Genomic DNA, 15,105 nt, shown 5'->3' with positions numbered 1-15,105 from the left:
AAAATAAATGTTTATAATGCATATAGAATTTAGAAAATCTGTTTCATAAACAATTGTGAAAAGTTTTTAAATGCGGATTTGTAAATTATATTTTTATTACTCCACTAGATTTAGTCATCTTGTTCAGATAGTAGATGACGCTATTCACATTTCGTTTGTTTGGCTGTATTTGTTTTAAGACTCTTCCGTAAGTTCGTATAGGTAAAGGAGCATGATGAGCACATACCTATTCATTTAAGAAAATTATTAAACATTTGACTGAACCTTTTTATTATTTTGACAAACCACCATTTCAAATTATTTCCCCTGAGGTGTTTATCCTCAAAATCTTTTTCATCACAACGACATTAAACATTAAAGAATGTTATCAGTTACTATCACCATCTTCTTTGACTCAAATAAAGCAACATCTCTGGTGTACGTAAGCATCTTCGATGTGTGCATGTGCTAAACATCTTTGTTTCTCAACTTCAGTCATATTTGTTAGATGTAATGTAAACACATTTGAGAACTATGATGTTCCACACTTTTGTAAAGGTTATAGGAAAAAAAAATCTAATATAATATTTACATAGGAATTATCTTTGCGCAAAACAAATTGACGAAAAATCACTGAATTACGAAATGCAAAATTGTGTACGGCATTTGGCCAAAGAGAATTTTAGCTATAATGAGCACATAAGAGAATGCAAGTGAACTGAGATTTCATTACTGAGATAATCTACAGAATGTGAAACAAGCTCACAGTTACATTAGAGTTTTGGACTCTAGTTTGCTGAATATTGTTTGTTACTGTTCAACATGTTTATCACCTCATTACTCCATAGTGAAGACACATTCTGTATAAATCACAAAGTTTTTCACTGTAGTAGGCCGACTCTGAAACCAGACCAAACAAAAATTAGCTTGAGCCTAAGTTGTAGCACTATGAAAATTGTTGTGTTTTTATCTTTCTATGATTTGTTAGTGCTGTTCTGAACAGCGGTTTCATTTTAACATCACAATTCGTATTGTTTTGTCGTGTGTGATTGTAAAAGTTTTGTGTGTGAGTGTCTGTTTTCCATGTTCTTTGTCAGGAAAAGCCATGCTGCTTTTGCATTTTGCAAACAGTTCTGCTGTAATGTTAGCTAGCTCTTTGTGTTCTTGGCTTCTCTTTTTTCATATACATCAGTATTCCTTGAATTTGCTCGATTAAATGAAGTATTTAACACAATTTTTGGGAAATGTGTGTGAATATCGAATGCAGCACAAGGATCTTTGAAAATATTTTATCTTGAAATATCCATGTAGCACTCGGAATCATTTAAGACTTCTTTTAAATTAATACAATTAACACATTTTTTCATGAGCTCAGACACATCGTTTCATCAACCACAAAAGATTAAAAAGTGATTCTGCATTTTATTTCAACAATATATTGAATATACATTCATACATTGAAGTAGTGAAGAAAATTATAAAATTGCCATTACAAACAAACAGTAGTAATGACATTACAGGTGGTCTAGCCAGAAAAGAAAATCTCTACAGGCCAGCATGTTTTGCCCTAATATGAAATCAACCAGCGTTTCAACAATTTCACATGTCATGGAACCATATTTTTTTAAACCAGCAACACACATACTGTTAGACATGTAGACAGACAGACTGATTTTTCAGTCTTTTATGTTTGGTGAAATATATGTTATAAAATTCAAAATGATAAACTATATCAAATGCTCTTAAAAATATAAACATCAGGCTTGACAACTTTGTTAACACTTAACAACTAATATTTAAGCTAAATACATGTTTAGATATTTAGAAAAAATAAAGATATACTTTTCACATTTATACTTTATATACTTTATAACATTTCAGGGGACTGTGCTGTTGAGGACAGTAACTTCATGCCACATTGTTTTAATAAAAGTAGATCAATTATGAAGACAATCATGACAACACGCAGTTGCAGTCTTGTGTGCTTCCCGGATCAAACCTTTTGGTCAGATCAATACCTAAAACATGTGTCTGTGTGTTGGTGCAGACCGTCTAAAATGGTAGAGAACATGCCCCTTTCAATGAATTAACTACATGTCATCTGTGATTTATTTACTGGAGTGATGTTTAGAGACGAAGACAAAGGAAATAGTGTATGTGGCATCATTGGCTTTGCATGTCTAACTTTAAGTGTAATAGATGGGCTTGTATTAAGTGTAACAGTCATAACAGAAAATGGCAAGACCCATTTTCAAGTTGAGGTAGGGGCTATTATGTGTCTTTGTGAAACAGGTAGACATGATCATAGACAGGTCGGAAAAGACAACCAAAAAAAGGATATCACACTTTTAGTTTTAAACACTCATCTAGAAGGACTATCCTTTTATTTTTTATGCTGTAGTTGTTCATAAAATCCTATGAACATACACTGCATGTTTGACCACAATCAGAAAGAACTCATCACCTGAAAGCTATGCATTTACATTACATTTACATTTAGTCATTTAGCAGACACTTTTATCCAAAGCGACTTACAAATGAGGACAATAAAAGCAAGTCAAAACTAACAAAAGAGCAACAATATATAAGTGCAAATGACAAGTCTCGGTTAGCCTAACGCAGTACACGTAGCAAGGTGTATATATATATATATATTATACACACACACATATACACACACACACACACACATACAAAGAAAAGCAAGTAGATAGGATAGAAAAAATAGAAAGCTAATGTTTGTTTGTTTTTTAAATAAAAAATAAAAAAAGAAGATAAATATAGATAAAGTAGAATTAAAATAGAATAGAAAGTTGAATTTTATAACATATATTTCACCAAACCTAAAGGTCTGAAAAATAGGTTTAGCATCAGTCCACATTTCAGCTGTTAGCCAGAAAATGCAAGTGAGCTGAGATTTCATTACTGAGATAATCTACAGATTGTGAAACAAGCTCACAGTTACATTAGAGTTTTGGACTCTAGTTTGCTGAATATTGTTTGTTACTGTTCAACATGTTTATCACCTCATTACTCCATAGTGAAGACACATTCTGTATAAATCACAAAGTTTTTCACTGTAGTAGGCCGACTCTGAAACCAGACCAAACAAAAATTAGCTTGAGCCTAAGTTGTAGCACTATGAAAATTGTTGTGTTTTTATCTTTCTATGATTTGTTAGTGCTGTTCTGAACAGCGGTTTCATTTTAGCATCACAATTCATATTGTATTGTTGTGTGTGATTGTAAAAGTTTTGTGTGTGAGTGTCTGTTTTCCATGTTCTTTGTCAGGAAAAGCCATGCTGCTTTTGCATTTTGCAAACAGTTCTGCTGTAATGTTAGCTAGCTCTTTGTGTTCTTGGCTTCTCTTTTTTCATATACATCAGTATTCCTTGAATTTGCTCGATTAAATGAAGTATTTAACACAATTTTTGGGAAATGTGTGTGAATATCGAATGCAGCACAAGGATCTTTGAAAATATTTTATCTTGAAATATCCATGTAGCACTCGGAATCAAGACTGCTTCTTTTAAAATAATAATACAATTAACACATTTTTCATGAGCTCAGACACATCGTTTCATCAACCACAAAAGATTAAAAAGTGATTCAACATTTTATTTCAACAATATATTGTTGAATATACATTCATACATTGAAGTAGTGAAGAAAATGGTCAAATTGGCATTACAAACAAACAGTAGTAATGACATTACAGGTGGTCTAGCCAGAAAAGAAAATCTCTACAGGCCAGCATGTTTTGCCCTAATATGAAATCAACCAGCGTTTCAACAATTTCACATGTCATGGAACCATATTTTTTTAAACCAGCAACACACATACTGTTAGACATGTAGACAGACAGACTGATTTTTCAGTCTTTTATGTTTGGTGAAATATATGTTATAAAATTCAAAATGATAAACTATATCAAATGCTCTTAAAAATATAAACATCAGGCTTGACAACTTTGTTAACACTTAACAACTAATATTTAAGCTAAATACATGTTTAGATATTTAGAAAAAATAAAGATATACTTTTCACATTTATACTTTATATACTTTATAACATTTCAGGGGACTGTGCTGTTGAGGACAGTAACTTCATGCCACATTGTTTTAATAAAAGTAGATCAATTATGAAGACAATCATGACAACACGCAGTTGCAGTCGTGCGGATCAAACCGATCAAACCTTTTGGTCAGATCAATACCTAAAACATGTGTCTGTGTGTTGGTGCAGACCGGTAGAAAACATAGAAAACATGCCCCTTTCAATGAATTAACTACATGTCATCTGTGATTTATTTACTGGAGTGATGTTTAGAGACGAAGACAAAGGAAATAGTGTATGTGGCATCATTGGCTTTGCATGTCTAACTTTAAGTGTAATAGATGGGTTTGTATTAAGTGTAACAGTCATAACAGAAAATGGCAAGACCCATTTGAGGTAGGGGGTAGGGGCTATTATGTGTCTTTGTGAAACAGGTAGACATGATCATAGACAGGTCGGAAACAAAAAAAGGAAAAAGGATATCACACTTTTAGTTTTAAACACTCATCTAGAAGGACTATCCTTTTATTTTTTATGCTGTAGTTGTTCATAAAATCCTATGAACATACACTGCATGTTTGACCACAATCAGAAAGAACTCATCACCTGAAAGCTATGCATTTACATTACATTTACATTTAGTCATTTAGCAGACACTTTTATCCAAAGCGACTTACAAATGAGGACAATAAAAGCAAGTCAAAACTAACAAAAGAGCAACAATATATAAGTGCAAATGACAAGTCTCGGTTAGCCTAATGCAGTACACGTAGCAAGGTGTATATATATATATATATTATACACACACACATATACACACACACACACACACATACAAAGAAAAGCAAGTAGATAGGATAGAAAAAATAGAAAGCTAATGTTTGAAAGCAAAGTTTTGTGTTCTAGCTATGAAAATTTACACAGATAAAGGTTTCATGAACATTAGAAAACAACATGTAATCCTTGTGATTGTTAAACACCTCGGGTAAATTATTTGAAAAGTAGATCTGTCAAATGAGAAAAGTTCAGCCATATATTTAAAACGATTTCTGAAGTAAAAAAAAATACAGGTAGTCCCCCATATTTTCTTCTCGCATCATATGACCCCTTTAATGTGACAAATAAATGAAAGGTTGTGCATGAGCATGAAAATGAACAGATCATTCTCATAGACAACTCGAGTCACAAAATAAATGAAATGTTCTCAAAAGACCCATCACTAATTCTTTTACATATGATTTTGGAAGCACTTAGCATATTAGGGGCCATTCACACAGGAAATGGAAAAATGTGGAACGCAAACAGTGAAATAGGAGAAAAACAAGGTCTTGATATGTATTTTTTAACTTGAACAGCGCAAACTTGAAACTTAACATAAAAGACATAAGCGTGGTCATATTAGATAAGGTACTATTAAGTAGGCCTATCATTTATGAGTAAATAAGGTACAAAGATGTACCTTTTAGCTTTTGTATCTTAGGGTACCACCCCAGTAACAGCTTTTGCACCTTTTTTTTGTGTACAAACACGGTTAGCTGCATATTGCATCTTTATTGTTTGAATTTAAAATAACAAAGGACATTGTTTTCATACGTTGCAGTGTTTGTCTTGCAATTGCTTTAAGATAATATATGAATGAAACTACACTAATTTAAATCTCAAACTCTTTTGTTGAGTAGCTTAGTCCATTTTGTGTCTATAGATTTATTTATTTCATTAATTGCTGACTGCATTTATGCATTACGTAAGCTTGGCAGCCTTTTTTTTTCATTTTGGCCTTTCCTCGTTCTGGTAGATAACAGAAAATAGCTGCATTGGGGTGTTGCCAAGATGATCACCAAGTGAGCGGACTTTGGATTTTGGTATTGTGTGCAGAAATGCCATTACTTTGATATTCAATTTCACAGTTCAGTATCGCCACAAGAAAATACTCGGATAAATACAAAAATTCTCCAATTCCCACCCGTCCTTGTTATTCAAAGGGTTCTCAGTGTACTTACAGTGACCTTGTCTAGCCTATCAGCTGCATGTAATTGTCCAAACATGCCTATCAGTGGCCCATTGCTGTCAGTGTTGCCATGATAGAGAGGTTTGACCTCCAGCAGCCCACCAAAAGATCCTACATCCGTACTTTCTCATTGTTTAACTGCTGGCAAGCAGCACAGGGGACAGGAACACACTGCTTGGCCACATTCCAGGGAGAATAGATGGCACATTGGTTTTAACAGCATTAGCATTCCACCATTCCTGTATATAATTTAGTGCTTTTACTCTGAGAAAATGGACAGGAAGAGGACTTGTGATGGGTGGGAAAACATCCCTGATTTTGAACCAGATAAGCCTGGGTTCTGTTTAAGGGGACATTAATTATTTTATTAGTTCATTAGTTTCAATTGTATTTTAAGTCCTCTGTAGTAATGTTGCTTTTAAGTTTATATTTTTTTCATTGGTTTTTATACAGTATTTTATGTCAGGCTTTGAACCAAAAAGTCAGCATAATATTCTGTTCAGTTTTTTTATGTATTCCACCATGTTTGCTCTCTCTTTTCAACCATTTTCTGCCAGTGGCTTCTATTACATTATCCTTGATTACATATTTATTGCCTTGAATTATGATCTCGGTATCGAGATCTGTAAAGACTGTGAAATGTCTCCAAACTTAATGTATGCTTACAATCTTTGTAGATGTCAAAATCCCATTAACACATTATTCTTAGTTGAATAAATGTTAAAAATGTAATGTGTATCTCTGTGATTCCATACAAGTATACTGTGCTGGGTTAAGTAATGTATGCATATCTTATATTGTACTGCCTCCTTCTGGATGGAATGGTTATTGTGGCTGTTATACTATTGCTGAAACAGAAGTTCTTAAAAAATCTATCATTCACATCACATGTTGCACTTCTTCTGTGATATCCAGAAAGTGTACAGTTGAGTGTCTGCAACCCATGAGCCGTGTGTCAGGACAAGCAGCAGTACAAACTCTCTGTGGCCTGTCGTCCTCTCTGCTCTCTTCTAATGTAAGTGATGAGCGCAATCCATCAACATGTTTTTGTGTTTTGGTGTTGTGAACTGTTTTCCGTATCTGTCTGTTTTTACATATGGAAATGAAGTTTCAGTGAGACAATTGACTCCCTCTCTTTTTTTCTCAGGGTTTGATGGAGATCTGGTCGGATGACAGCTGGAACTGTTGTCATAACCGGAGGAATTCTCGCAACAGTGATACTCCTGTGTATCATCGCAGTGCTTTGTTACTGTAGACTCCAGGTGAGCATTGCATTTACATTTCATTGCAGGGTTAAGGAGCCATTCACACAGAACATGTTTTCACATTAACGCAGAAGGTCTATGGACCTTATTTACTGATTATAAAGAATCGCTATTCTAAAAACCCAAAGAAAATTCCTGAATGTCGAATTAGGAGCCATTCACACAGTACAGGTTTTTGAGTTTAAAAACAAAAGACGCTGGGCTGATGAATTGGAAACAAATTGCAAAATCTCAAAATGTGTTTTTTAAAAGTTTAACTTGAGCACCATGTTTTTTAGGTCACATATGTATGTCTAGTGCGTATTTACATTGAAAACAAAAGAAAAGCAGCGCAGTGAAATGCAAAAACGTGATCTGTGTGAATGACCCAAAATTGGTTGATCTGTTTAGTCTGCCGTCCTAAAACCCACTAAAAATAGCATTTTTAAGAATTCCATTTAAAGCTGCAGTCATAAGTTTTGCCTCTTTGTCGCCATCTCTGTTTGAAAGCCTGGAATCGCAGATGCGTGTTAAATATCGCATGCGATTTATCGTGCAGCCCTAGTTCAAATTATTATTATTATTGTTATACTTTATTCTCATATGATTAATGTTAACAACATCAGCATTGGTGTGCTGTGAGAAAAGGCTATAAACGATCGGCCACCTGCAGGATCCTCACATGCGATAGCCTAGTAGCCGGGACAACTTCTTTATGTTTACAGACATGATGTAATGATGCAGTGCCATGCTCGAATTTCCTGCGAAAACCTACTCATACCACTCAAATTAGAAAACATTATTATAAGATGAGCGTTGTGAATCGGGCTAAAGTAAGGCGATAGTTTTGAACACTGGCTGGTTATGTACTTGCTCAAATATTGATTTCGGATCATTTTTAACCAAAAAAAAGTTACGGACTGCAGCTTTAAGAATTTCTAATGGGGTTTCAGGTTTAAAATTACATATCTGTGATGATTACCAAAATGTTTTCAAAATTCACACTTATGATTTGACTTGACTTTACATATAAAAGTCTCTTCAAGTAGTGCTAACCACAGACCCTGTTTTATTCATAATTAAAAATAGCTATTCTGGAAAAACCCACATGTCCCTTAGTAAAAAAGTAATACATTTAAAATACATTTATTTCATACTAAGCATAGCTCAAAGTTCAGATCTATTAGCATATTTACGGACATATCGCTTGAGACTTACAGATATAAAAATGATAATTAAACTTTATTTGGTGTACTACTTGTGCACAATGCACATTTCTTAATATTAAGCCTAAAATGTGTTTTAATGTCACTGTTGATGAGGATTGTATGATCTTTGAATAATATCAGTATTTAAATGCAAGAGATTTAAAGTGCACTGAAGTATACTTGCAATAGTTCCACTTTAGCACAATAAAATGTACTTAAGTATACCTTTAGTTGGACTTCAGCACTACTTCCGCATAATTAAAGTGCATTAAGTACAAAATTAGTTGCAGACATTAAGTATACCAGTTCAGTATACTAAAAATACAATTGCAGGGTATTTTTATTAAGTACATACATTTTTAAATGTATTTGTCATATACTTCGCATGAAATAAATGTATTTCAAGTACATTTTAGTAGCCTATATTTATTTTTCACTAAGCTCAGTTTAGCCTTAGCTACTTGTTGACCTAAAAATGACCTCATGACTGAGCAGCTCTATTATTTAAATAACTAAAATCCATTGCAGAATTATTCCATGCTCAAAAAAGTTCTGCGTGTTACTCAACAATTTGAGGAAGATCTGCGCTGAAGGCCCAGTGTCTAATCTAGTTTCCTCTGTATATCAAACCGTCCCTCCATCCTAGTATTACTGCTGTAAGAGGAATGAGTCAGAAGGGGAGGCGGGCTCGGTCGGAGATCCTCAGCCACAGTTCGCATGCAACACATGCAGCGCTCCGGGAGTGGACGGGGCGGCCGTCACACCTCTCTCGCTGCCCTACAACCCTGCTCCGCCTCACAGCTACTGCCCGACTTGCTCACCCTACTACCTCCGTGGCACAGATGAGATGCGGAACGGCGGCGAACGCCTGTCCTACATGCCCACTCACTACGAGAACCATGGCACCACTGCCCTTGGTCTGGCCGCCATGTACGGCCCCGTTCTGAGCCATCGCAGTACGCCGGACTTTTACACCAATACACGAGCCATCAGCACTGACGTCTGACCCTCACAGACCCGGAGATGGACCCAGGGACAGAACCACTCTGTGGAACAGAGCAACTGGGGCAGTTACATCTCCACGCGCCAAGAGTTAAAAAGACCTACGGGATGCCATGTTATTCTTCCACACGGGTCTAAGGCCATCTTTAGTCTTCCATTGTCTTTTGTTTTACCTGCTGTTTACCTCTTCTTCTTGCACATCCCTCCCTTTTGTGCTTTGAGGGCCGTGTGTTATGACATGAAGTGTTTGTGGAGTTTTTGGCCTTTTTAATGTAAGTTTTAAAGGTTAAATGCAAATAGGGTGTTTTATTTATCTGGAAAAGTCAGATAAAGCATATATTATAGTCAGAAAATCGAAATGGAGCAGCCCAAGGAAGCTTTTTAGGCTCATCTCAAGTATTTTGTTGTTTTTTCGTGACATAAAAGGCAAACATTCCACACAAATTTTTAATAGCTTTAAAAAAAAAGTATCTTTGTTGAAAAGAGCATGACATTCAGCTTTATCTAAATATCCCCGATATACTGAATCTTTGTCTTTGAAAAACTTATTTTAGGATGAGGAATTAACCAAAATGTGATTGTCTTTATGTGTGTTGAACAGTTGGGAAAATGTTAAATGAATAACTGATGATGATTATATTGGTCAGTTTATATTTGAATATATGTGTCACATTAACTAAAATTCACAATGGCACAGAATGTTGACAGTTGTTGAGTTATCATAATACTGAGGTTGAATTTGAATTGTTAATTCTCACTTTTTTTTGTCCATATCCACTACAATACTACAATTAAGAGCTTTTTAAAGTAGCATTGCAGAAATCTCCGATGGCATATCATTTTCAAATTTATATGCAGCATTTTCAAAAAATCTTCTGAGGCACTGAGAGGAAATGACTGGAAAATATTGAAAACATTTCATTATCTTGTCCCTGTTTGTATGATATTATGGCAGTGGAAATTATACTTATAGGAACGATAGTTTCCTTGTCTTTGCAAGTTTGTTTATGTAAATTATTATATTTTCTCACATACTTGTTTCAGTAGCCATTGGTTTATGAATTGTGCATTCTGATGTCTGTGTTCACTCTCTCTGAAGCACTCTTTGTTTGTAACTGGATCACATTACAAATCACAGGATGGCACTTATATTTTACATGTAAATACTTTTTGGCAAAAATAGGGAAAGAAATTTAAGTATATCAGTCTATGGTTTAAAATACTGAGGGGGAAAAAAGAGTAGCCTATTGTCCACATGTTTCACAGAATGCTTTTGAATATAAATGAAGCATTTATAAATGCCTGTAGACTTTTATAAAATTGGTCAATTGTGATCAGAGTAATAAAAGCCATTTCACATCTATACAAATACATGTACATAAAGATCAAATTATTTCAATGATTGAAATGTTTCCTGTCAAGTCTATATCTATCTGTATCTAAAAGCTGACTGCCAATGCTATATTCTTCGATATTCTTATTCATGGAGCTGCTTTGGCACTTAGTGGATTAAGTAAAACCATAAAAAACTGGTTGTCAAACATATTAAAAAACGACTGAACATTTTCACTTTTACTCCCCAGTTCACTGAACACATGTTGACATTTTGTGACAACATGCCCCAATAGCACATCATATATAGGGTAAGTTTAAGTAAGCAAAAGTTAAATAAGTACATAGTTGACTCTGAATGCCAGTGTGCCTTTTTGTGTTCACTTATTTACTCAACAGCTAGCAAAATATGATGATAGTGTTATTCTAGCTTAGACAGAATCAATAGCAAAAACATTTAAAGGGGTTTTGAAGCAAGTATCTGAAATCAACATTTATTGACACTAAAAATTTGGGGTCAGTATTATTATTATTATTTTTTTTTTATTATTATTATTAAGTTATGCTTATGAAGTCTTTTTCACCAAGGCTGCAATTATAAAAAAAAAAAAAATGTAATTTTGTAAAATATTATTACTATTTTTTATTTATTTATTTTTTAATAATTTATACCTGTGATGGAAAAGCTGGATTTTCAACAGCCATAACCATGATAGTTTTTTTTTTTCTGGATGTTTTTGATCAATAGAAACTTCAAAAGAACAGCACTTATTTGAAATAGATTTTTCCAAACAATGTAAATGTTTTACTCTCAGTTTTGATCAATTTGATGTATGCTTACTTAATAAAACTATTCATTTCTTCAAAAGAATCTTACTGACCCCAAACTTCTGAATGGTATAGTGTACATAACCACTGCTTGAGAAAACACATTTTATGTAATTTTGACAAAATCTTTACTTCTTTACATCTTTACATCTTAAAGCGCTGAAGACATTTGGCATTTGGGAGTGCCAAGCAGGGCTGGGACTGCATTCTCTCTGTGTATTGTGTTAAACTACTTGAAGGACCAGTTTAAGATCTTGATAAACAAATAGCTGTTTCATGCATCTCATTTGCATTGCAGTTCAGCAAATGTAAAGAATTTCACTCTCAGCATGATGAAGCTTTCCATTGAGTTTTCAGCCATAATAAGCAGCACACTTAACAAACGAATTAGAGAGTCACTCCCCCTGGAGAGAGTTGTGCGTTTGTTTGCTTCACAGGATCATGACGAAACCTGAAGACTGAGAGGTGGCACCTCCTCCAATACAAGAACCTTTGAACATCGTGACACTTTGCTGTTTGTCTTTATTGCTCTCTTCTCCTCCTTTCTTTCAATTACTAATAACATCCTCCCCCACTTTTGTTCACTTTTGTCCCCTTCTCTTTTCCCTTTATTAGCTTGGCATTGTTCAGGCTGATGACCACAACAGATTATCTCTGTATAACAGACAAAGAAACATACATAGTTTTACAAGAAAATCTAGTGCTTTTTAACCAGTTTTGATAAATAATATCTGCATTATGCCTCCCTGAAGCTGCAGTGAGATGATAAAAACAGTTCACAGCCTCCATCAATCCTGCTGAACATACAGCGGCCAGATATAAGCAGCTTAAGGAATGGAGGAATGTACTGGCACCTGCTTGTCCCAGGAAAACCACTGTGTTTTTGTGTAAGAGGCGACCTACAGGATTACAGCAAGAATTTCAATTTCACAGTCTTTAGCCCTGAGCTTGAACACGCAGGCAGGCTAGCAAAGTCTAAACGGTGACGCTAAAAGCTCTTCTGAAAAATATATCTGTTCCAGCTTCCAGGTCCTACTTGTGTTGGATTAATCATTTTAATAATATTTAACTGAGTTTTGCTTCAGCAATGAGGAAATTGTGTGTGGAAATAATTAGTATTGACTGCTGGATTGTGGAATAATATTGTAAGGAAGTTGAATAGGAGCAGTTGGAAGAGTTTTGGTACCTGCTTATTAGGTAAGTGAAGATCCAGAGGATAAAGGTGGACTGAAATGAATCCCATCCTATAGTCTTACGTTGGGGCAGGGCTTGCGCTGGGACAGACAGATATAGACTGCTGCCTGTCAAACCTGTTGTTATTTCTCCAGACAAGTTTAGCTGCTTACTTTGTACTTTGTAGAGATCGCTTGCGTTCTACTCACCTGCCAAAATGATGGAAGAAGTGTCTATTGCTGTGGCCTATGATGCCCATATGATTGACCAGATGTCAGAGGAGGAGATCCTGGCTAGTCTAGTAGTGGAGACTCTACCAAAGCAAGTGGTAAGTTCAGCAGCCTTTGACCTCATGTTTGTCACGTTGATTCAAACCTGGCATGCTGGAATTTTTAAGGCGTAGCACGATAGCATGTTTTGATTCAAATCTCTTTACAGCAATGTTGAAATACAGTATTAGTGCATTTGCAATCATTTACTTTTTGCGATCGTATACTCCTTGGTGCTTATAAGAACATATATATTATATATAATATTATAATAAATACATGATGTACAAAAGAAATTATTTTTAGAATGTTTTAGCATTTTATCATGAATTTATTAATTTACATAATTTACATATATAATTTTATTAATATATATATATATATATATATATATATACTGTATACACACACACACAGTATATATATAAAATGAATTAGTGTACTTAAATATAAATTAATAAAAATTTCAAGAAATAAAGCTCATATCAATCCTGAAATCAATACTGTATAATATGTTACAGTACATTCATTTCATGCCTTTAAGAATTGCACACCTGATATTATTCTTTTTGAACAGGTTTCCTCTAAAAAGCCAAAATTAAGACATAACCAAGTGCAGCCAGAAGACCCACTCGACAGGTACGAGGTAAGATATCACACCCTGGCAAAAACAAAAAGCTTCTGTCCTCCTCCACAAGTCTTTCAACATTTACGCTTTGTGAAAATTGCATAATCATGCATTGGGTTTTAGATCTGTGGAATAAAAGAATGCTTTCTCTTTCCAGAGAGAAAACCGTACACTTCAGGAGACCAGTTTGCGCCTGGAGCAGGAGAATGATGACCTTGCACAAAAACTGGTCACCAGCAAGATTGCACTGAGGAATGCTCTAGATCAGGTCTGTCAAATTATTACGAGTCATGTCATACGCAACAGGCCAGTTTCGTTTTCTGTTTTATTTGCTGTGTGTGTTTAGCTACATCTGCTGTGTTTTTCAGACCGAGGACCAGGTGGATGAATTAACCAAAGAGCTTTTGAAAACCAAACAGCTTCTGATGATTACAGAGGAGGAGAAAAAGGGAAAGGAGGAGGAGGCTTCACAGGTGAGCTTTAATGTCACTGATGTCCACAGTAAAGTGTTTGGACAATCTCTGGCCTTGTGTAAAGTACTGATGTGTTCAACAGCTTAAAGAGATGTTTAGGAAAGAGCTGGACAAAGCAGAAGCAGACATTAAGAGATCAAACAACATCATCGCCGACTACAAGCAGGTAAACATTCAATTAGAACTCTACACATTCAATAAACATTATTGAATTTAATGCTAACATTCAACCCAATTTCTTGCATCCTTTAGATTTGCTCTCAACTGAACACTAAGCTTGAAAACCAGAAAGCTCACGCAGACAAAGAGCTGGCAGTTATCAAGGTAAGAATCAGACTGACTTCAAAGGACCTTGACCTTAACCGTTGATAACCGATGATATTTACTGATACATGATACTATTTCAGAGCAAGATGCTGGAGTGTGAGCAGTGCAGACACATCTTTAGTATGGATGGATCAATTCAGCTGTGCTCTGAAAATGAAGATACCAGTGCTCAGGATGAAGTGAAAGCCTCTCTCAGAGAACAGGTCCAAGAGTTAGAGAGAGAGCTGGCCCAGACCAAGCTACAAATGGTGGAGTCTAAATGCAAGATACAGGTAAGGCAAAATAATCTTTTTGTTATTATTAACACTGTATGGAAGTATTTCTTAAAGGGGTCATATGATGCGATTAAAATTTTTCCTTTCTCTTTGGAGTGTTACAAGCTCTTGGTGCATAAAGAAGATCTGTAAAGTTGCAAAGACTAAAGTCTCAAATCCAAAGAGATATTCTTTATAAAAGTTAAGAGTCAGCCACGCCTACCTAAAACGCCTTGTTCTAACACGCCCCCACATATCTACCTCACTATCTGGGAAGATTTGCATAACGCCGCCCAAATGTTCATGCAAAGAAAGGCGGCGTAAC

At 35.1% G+C, this 15,105-nt stretch overlaps 2 protein-coding genes across 2 annotated transcripts in view; both read left to right on the top strand.

Annotated features, from left to right (window-relative positions):
- Positions 1 to 10,735, top strand: part of LOC107684409 (protein FAM163A-like) — a 25,831-nt gene extending 15,096 nt beyond the window's left edge. Inside the window, exons 2-4 of the mRNA XM_016480669.1 lie at positions 6,958 to 7,057; positions 7,191 to 7,304; positions 9,141 to 10,735. Coding sequence (XP_016336155.1) covers positions 7,212 to 7,304; positions 9,141 to 9,500 — 453 coding nt within the window. The 5' untranslated portion in view covers positions 6,958 to 7,057; positions 7,191 to 7,211 and the 3' untranslated portion in view covers positions 9,501 to 10,735. The remainder of the gene's footprint in view (positions 1 to 6,957; positions 7,058 to 7,190; positions 7,305 to 9,140) is intronic.
- Positions 10,736 to 12,994: 2,259 nt separating this feature from the next.
- LOC107684408 (rab GTPase-activating protein 1-like) overlaps positions 12,995 to 15,105 on the top strand; it is a 6,806-nt gene continuing 4,695 nt past the window's right edge. The window contains exons 1-7 of the mRNA XM_016480668.1: positions 12,995 to 13,157; positions 13,676 to 13,744; positions 13,884 to 13,994; positions 14,095 to 14,199; positions 14,282 to 14,365; positions 14,452 to 14,523; positions 14,607 to 14,798. Coding sequence (XP_016336154.1) covers positions 13,047 to 13,157; positions 13,676 to 13,744; positions 13,884 to 13,994; positions 14,095 to 14,199; positions 14,282 to 14,365; positions 14,452 to 14,523; positions 14,607 to 14,798 — 744 coding nt within the window. The 5' untranslated portion in view covers positions 12,995 to 13,046. The remainder of the gene's footprint in view (positions 13,158 to 13,675; positions 13,745 to 13,883; positions 13,995 to 14,094; positions 14,200 to 14,281; positions 14,366 to 14,451; positions 14,524 to 14,606; positions 14,799 to 15,105) is intronic.

Source organism: Sinocyclocheilus anshuiensis, unplaced genomic scaffold (assembly GCF_001515605.1).
Source record: "Sinocyclocheilus anshuiensis isolate Anshui unplaced genomic scaffold, SAMN03320099.WGS_v1.1 scaffold301, whole genome shotgun sequence".
Taxonomy (NCBI): domain Eukaryota; kingdom Metazoa; phylum Chordata; class Actinopteri; order Cypriniformes; family Cyprinidae; genus Sinocyclocheilus; species Sinocyclocheilus anshuiensis.
The sequence above is the reverse complement of the archived record's forward strand: the minus strand, read 5'-3'. Positions and strand labels throughout refer to the sequence as shown.